At 38.3% G+C, this 7,237-nt stretch overlaps 1 protein-coding gene across 1 annotated transcript; it reads right to left on the bottom strand.

Moving 5' to 3' along the window:
• Positions 1-233: 233 nt before the first annotated feature.
• On the bottom strand, positions 234-2,131 carry LOC101832606 (olfactory receptor 56A4-like). The gene is made up of 2 exons (XM_005087467.1): positions 1,883-2,131; positions 234-923 (listed from the first exon to the last, which is right to left on the bottom strand). The coding sequence occupies exons 1-2, from the start codon at positions 2,129-2,131 to the stop codon at positions 234-236; spliced, it is 939 nt and encodes a 312-aa protein (XP_005087524.1).
• Between the last annotated feature and the right edge of the window lie 5,106 nt (positions 2,132-7,237).

The following is a 7,237-nucleotide window of genomic DNA, read 5'->3' as shown; positions in this document are numbered from 1 at the left end:
CCTTAGTTCATCAATCTTCTTAACCTAAAGTATTAAAAAAAGCCTTCCTGGTCTCCCCAATCCTGTTCACATGTACCATGTCCTATTGAAAGTGTCCCTAAATCATTATGAAAGTAGCAGCAGCATAAAAATCATATTTTTTCCACTGTAGTATGCACACCTGACCAACAATAAAATATGCTCAGACTTTCTCAATTATTTCTACAAAGTCCTTTGTCTACTCTAGCTCAGAACTAGTGCTGCAATAGTTTGATGATGCCCTGCTTGATTTCCTGGGTTCGCACTCCATACACAATGGGGTTCAGGGCAGGTGGGATGAGATGATGCAGAACATTGAGAAGGATGGGTACCTCTGAAGGTATCTTCTTTCCTGCCTTGTTTGTGAAGATGAAGACTAACAACAGTGTATAGAAGAAAAGTATAAGGATAAGATGTGACCCACAAGTACTCAAAGCCTTGGTGGCTGCACCTCCTGACTGCTGACTCATAACAACCCTCAAGATGAGGCAATAAGACAACAAGATGAGCACTAGATCAGAACCTAGCAGGCACCAAACACTCACAAATTGATACAGCTTATTTAGGTGAATGTCCCCACAGGAGAGTTTTGCTACAGAAATATTGGCACATATGCAGTTCTCCACCACATTGCTGGTGCAGTAATTGAGTCTAGCAGCCAGAACTGGAGTGGGCAGTGTAGCTAGAAGATTCCGCAAAACAATAAAAATGGCTGCATTAATGACAAACTGTTCCGTGATGATGGATGGGTAGCGCAGGGGGTGGCAGATAGCCACATAGCGATCATAGGCCATGGCCAGAAAGGTAGAGGATTCCATAGGAAGGAAGGTATTCATGATGAACATCTGCAAGAAGCAGCCCACAAAGCTGATGGGTTTCATGTTGAACCAGAAGATGAGCAGGACCTGCCAAAATTATTATCATTCTCAAATCTCTATAAATTCGATATCATCCTAGAGTATCTACCCTCAGGAAATTCACCAGGTGTCTGGCTAAAACCATCTAAACTGTCCTAATTTGAAATACTTTCTATGCCCATGTTGATCTACAGCAGTGGTTCTCAACTCCCTACTGCTGTGACCCTTTAATACAGTTCTCCATGTTGTGGTGACACCAAACCATAAAATTATTTTCATTGCTGCTTCATCACTGTAATTTTGCTACTGTTATGAATCATAATGTAAACATACTATATGCTGTATATCTGATATGCAACCCATGTGGAAGGATAGTTCAACTATCAAAGGGGATGAGACCTACAGGTTAAGAACCAGTGAGCTTCAGAATGCAGTTTATACCTTTTCTCTAAGTCTAGAGACCAAGATTTTATTTAAAAGCATTTGATGTCTCTGTCTTCAGTTGATCTCCTTGGTTCATAACCAATTCCAGTGGATTCTCCTGCCATCTAAGGATGCACTTATCACAGAAGGATCAAAGAGTGTAAGTCCAGTGCTTACCATGGAACACTCTCCAATCTTGTCATCCTTTAAAGAATCTTCCCTGGTGGGTTTCCTATCTAAGTATATGACAATCAAATCCAATTAAGTTCTAGTGAGCAAATTCTAGATCCCTTGGACATATAAGTGGGAAATTTCAGAGTCAAGGAAAGTATTTCTTAAATTGAAGAGAAACTAGAAATATCACTAGCAGATATTAGGAGAGAAGTTAACCAGTTGGGAGACAATTAAAGCTTCAAAAAGAGGGCATTTAGAATAAGAGTGGACACAGCTTGGAATTGCCAGGGATCTGGTGGGACAGTTGAGTGACACATTGAGCATTTTTCTTCAGAAATGAAAGGATTCACACAATCAAAACAAAGAAATATCTAGCTAAAGATCAAAAATTAGGTCTGGGAGGCTCTGACCTTGGGGATGACTGTGAGGCACAGGATGACATCAATCATAGAGAGGATGGCAAGCAGATAGTACATGGGCTCGTGCAAAGATGTCTCCTGATGGATGGTAAATAATAACACAAAGTTGGCCCCAAGAGCCAAAACCAGGAGAGGAGCCAAGATAATAGATAACCAGTGTTGTGTGTCTTGCATTCCTGGAAAGCAGATCATCAGAAATTCTGTCACCTGAGTCCCTGTTCTGTTGGGAGATTGTACCATGATGGCAGGTAGACTGAATATAGCTGAAAAGAAACAGACAAGAAAGCAAGGGTTCCACTGTTTCATCAACAAAACAAATGTATGTCCATTTTCAATTTAATCGCACCACACAACTTCCTGTTGAAACAATTTCGATTAGCACTCATAATTTTATTTAAAAAAACAACTTTTTTCATATAAGTTCTAAGCCCAGGTAGACTTCATAGTTCACACTCAGATATATTGCTTTGTGTAGGACACACTGAGCTTCACATGTATCATCTATTTCCCTTAGAATCCATTCTTTTGTCCCCTGTGAATATCCCCATTCTTACTAGAACCTAAAGCTCCACTTTTTTGTGCAAATGTTAATTTCTTGTTAATCACTTTAAATGTACCTCTTTCCTTTTGTTACCTGTGGGGTCCTAAAATGGTCAGGCATGTTACTAATAAAATATTAATCAAACTTCCATAGTCACACATTTTCAATTTGTTTTGTAAAATGTTATGGGTGGAATCTTATCTTTTTATTATAACACAGAGAAACATTAGCCAACTGGTGGACGACAGACACACAATAATCCCACTACAGATGTATAGGCTTGATAGATTATTGAAAGCACCATATTGGTGACAAGCATACTGTATTATTTACTGTCTTCATATGTTACTCTACTAAAGACTACTATAACTGCTGCTTAACACTCAGGAACAAATGTAAATAAAGCACAGAGTAAAATATCATTTAATGGTGAAACATACTTAGCTCCACGATACAGAGACACAAGCTGGGACTGGGATGGAAGTCTTTTCCCGGCCTGCTACCTTTGATGGTACCAGAAGGTGTTATGCAGACTGCTGGGGAGAAGGAGTATCATTGTGAACTCTACAAATGATGATACTAACCTGACAAGCAAGATGTGGCCACTTGTACAATAGTGGCATTGCTGTTATGGGTATAACTCATCATTCTGTGCATTTAAGTCCCACTCCACAGGAGAGATCTGTACCTGGCATTATAAAACCACTGAAAAGCCCATGAGGTGGGAGGCCATAGGATGAGGAGGAAATTTAATTCAGTTGTTTGAATAAAATGGCATAGCACCAAATGACCTTTTTAAAAACATGTTTATACTCATAGACACTTATTACTGTCAACCTTAATCAGAGAAGCCTTCTTTCTAATGACCTCTGGTGGAGGAACAGACCTGCAGCTGCATATAGTCCAGAGAATAAATGGACTATATTATTACTATTATAATTGTTATTTACAATGTGTGTGTCTGTGTATTTTCAGAGAAGCAGGACCCCCATGGGAGCAACATTTCCAAACCTGAGTCTCTCCACCCACTGGAGAATGGCTATTACATTTATTTATTTATTTATTTTAATAAAAACGTCCTTAAACCAGACTTTGATACCATCTCTTCCAAGGCTCAGGGAGCATTGTAGAAGAAGGTATATAAAGGTACAAGTATGAGTCAGAATATTTAGAGAAGGACTGCCAAAGAATATCTTCTGGGCAATACAGAGTCACTGCAAACACAGACTCAGCAATCACAGATGGCACACTAGATCTTCATAAGAAAGGGCCCATCAACAACCAGGCTTGTATGGAGGAGAGATCCAGGGTTTTTATCTATAACTGCTGAACTGTTTATTCTGGATAGATTCCAAGAAAAGAGGAATCATTGCCTTCAGTTATGAAACCACTGATGACTCCACTGAGTTCCAATGGTCAACCTCAACTCAACAGTAACACAGATGACCCTAATTAAATGTGTCACACAACAAAACCAAAAGTCATAAATCTGGGAAATGGACAAGTGAGGAGGGATCTGTGGGAAGGTAGATAAAAGAAGATAGAAAGAAAAATTATGATGCAATATATATGTATACATATAAAACTGTCAAAGACCTAATTTAATAAAAATAATAATAACTAGTGGTGAGAAAAATAAAAAGATTGAAGAGTGAAAAATCAGTATAAAAATGCACCAACAATTTTGTGTATTTGGTAAGGGACAAAAATAATCTCTGCATTTTTCTGGAAAATTTAGGATAATATGTAGAAAATAAGACCCTTAATATAAGAAATGACTAAAGGAATAACTAGTATCTTCATTTTTTCTGAGAGGTAAAGTTGTTAAGCTGGGTTGCACTCTCCTCTGGAGAAGCAAACTCATCTCTGATATCTGAATTTTGGGAAATCTGTTAGTGGTGTCTCTGAAATATAATCTAAAAATAATCCCAGTAAAGATTTAGAGACATTCCATTTTTCTTGAATACACACAGTAGGCTTCCCATAGCAGTTTTCTGATCAGTCTCAGATCAGCTTGCTGCTTCTCCCATTATCTTAAGTTACATATGCACAGATCTGACTGAGTTCTGGCCTTCCAATATGAAAACACCCACCCCCTTGGCCCTTTTTCATAGTCTTATTTCTGTCTGTGGATCTGTATTTCCTAGCCACTTTTTCTTAAGAGGATCAATGCACATAAGGGCAGAAGACAAGATGGGTTTCTTTCATTGTTTGTTTCTGTCAATGAGCAGGAATACAGACATGTCCTCTGAGCCCAGCTGGCCCACACCCTGGCCTGCTCAACTTCTTCTGACACTGGTCATCCTCAGTATCTTCACATGCTAACATTCACAGAACATGAAAACATCCTGAAACAAATAGCCAAGTCAAAGGACAATTGCTTAGCTTGGTTTTCTGATGCTCGGTTCCTGAAATACTTACTAAGTTTTCTCTGAAGAACAGATTTGACCACCTCGTGGTTTGGGGACAGTGTGTGGCTCCACAACTTCTCACTATTCCTGTGATTGTGGCTCTGGTATCTGGACGTTTTTATTAAAATAAATAAATAAATAAATGTAATAGCCATTCTCCAGTGGGTGGAGAGACTCAGGTTTGGAAATGTTGCTCCCATGGGGGTCCTGCTTCTCTGAAAATACACAGACACATACATTGTAAATAACAATTATAATAGTAATAATTAATAACAATATATTTCTGCTTCAATTTGATGTACAGTCTCTCTGTAAATGACTTGGTATTACATTAGCTGCCACGTACTGCTTCCAATGGGTATGAGTAACACTCAGAGGTTAAGAAGATGCATGGATAATTTTTAAATTATTTTATTTTTAATTATGTGTATGTGTTGGAGTGTGGTATTTGCACAACCATTCTGTGCCTACAGAGGTCAGAAGAGAGTTACAGGGAGTTAAAAGTCACCTGACATGAGTGCTAGTACCAAAGTCATGTCCTCAGCAAGAGCAGTGTCTACCTTTAACTGCTGAACCATCTCTCCAGTCTCAGTGACTAGGAAAATCCAAGGAAAAATTACATTGAATGTCTTTCTCACTCCTTTTAGAATAACCATCACCAATGAAAAAGGAGGAAATGATGGTAATGATGCCAGATAGCAGGGACTCTCACACATTGTTGTTGGGAATGTAAACTATTCCTGCCATTATGGAAATTGGCACAATGGTTCTTAGAAGAATTAAAAACCAAGCTATCATATGATCTACCTCTACACTTCTGAGTCTACATGCTTAGGAGAAGGCATGACTCAGGAATGAAAACAGGGGTTTGCCTGGTATGTAAAATGAGAAAAATTTTGTTGCAGCTAAAATAGTTGAGGCAAAATTAGAATAAGTTCGATGCTATTCTTTGAATGCAGACATTTGAGAAGAGGGAGTAATTTATTTCCCTAATGAGTTAGTCGGGCATAATTTAGGAGTCCTCTTTCTCTACTTATAGTTGTGGTGGTAACTGAATCTCACATGGAAGTGATCATCTATAAGCAGTGACACGTGCCTTAAATCTAGAGGAAACATGGCAGAACTAGTGATTCAGGCTGCTAAATGGTGAAGGAATAACCACAGAGAATTAAAACTTCAACTGGTGTATATGTGGCCCCTCACCACTGCAGCCGGTGTCTTTTTACCACCAACCGGCTACTTCTGCTGCTGCCTCAGGAAGCTCACTCACTCACTCACTCACTGGTCCCGTGCCTTCCACACAGAGATGCTGAGCATTTGGGGAGTAGCTGCCAAACAAGCAAATGAAGAGATCTCAAGCGAGCCTTACCATGGCTGTTTTCCTGCTGCTCTGTGCTGCCTGTGAGAAGCAAAACAAGAAGTCTGTGACACCTAGTGAAGTGCAGGAGATGTGTGGTCTGTAGTTTGTGTCCCATGTATTTAATGTGTGTGGAGTGACAGTAACTGAAGAGAAGAAAATGTGATTTCATCTAGGACTGTGACTTCACAGAACATGTAACAATCAAAGTAAGATAAAAAATGTCTAGGAGAATGAAACATAGCTTTGGTTGAGGTAAGAATATATACACTGTAGGTATTAATATGAGGAAAAGTGATTTTCTTGACTTCAGATGCCATAGGTAACCATTATTTATATTTTGACAGATACAGTTAGAGGTACTTTATCATTGAAAATTTGCTACATTTATAGTCATGGTCATATGTGAGCCTGTATTTTTATTTTAAAAACAGAGTTAAATAGCCCATGCTACTTGGTAAAGTGTTTTCCAAACAAAGCACATGGAATCTTATTTTTGCTCATTGTTCTGAAGAATACATTTCCATTGGCAAATTTCACTTTTAGTAACAATCCTACACTGATAGCTGTTTAGTTTGCTTTAATTTTTGGCACACTAAATATTATATAATCATGTCTTTAAACATTTTAAGGAAATATTTTCAAGTCATGAAATATCTCAGAATGTCTGAAATGCAGAATCTAGCAAATAATATTTGTGTGTCTACATAAACGAGTGTACATGTGGGTACAAAATAACCTAAGAAAATGAGAAAGGATGCTCATTCAGGATGAGGGATGCTGGTTGTAGACACAATTTATGAAAGGACTATGAAGCTTTTCTAGTTCTAATTCTGTCATGGATTTTCGTTTGTTGTTAGCAGTAGATAAGTAAATAAAATGTAAAATCTAAAAGTGTAAAATCTAATGTGGAGCACCACAGATTTCATGCTGGATGCCATTTCTCAGGGTATTGAAGTTCCTTGAGTTGTATAGACATGGGGTCTGGTTAATTTTGGTGTGTGGTTTTTTTATTAATTTCAGGGTATTTTATAATA

The sequence above is a fragment of the Mesocricetus auratus genome, unplaced genomic scaffold (genome assembly GCF_017639785.1).
Source record: "Mesocricetus auratus isolate SY011 unplaced genomic scaffold, BCM_Maur_2.0 Super-Scaffold_4256, whole genome shotgun sequence".
NCBI lineage: Eukaryota > Metazoa > Chordata > Mammalia > Rodentia > Cricetidae > Mesocricetus > Mesocricetus auratus.
This window is presented reverse-complemented; position numbering and strand designations above follow the sequence as displayed.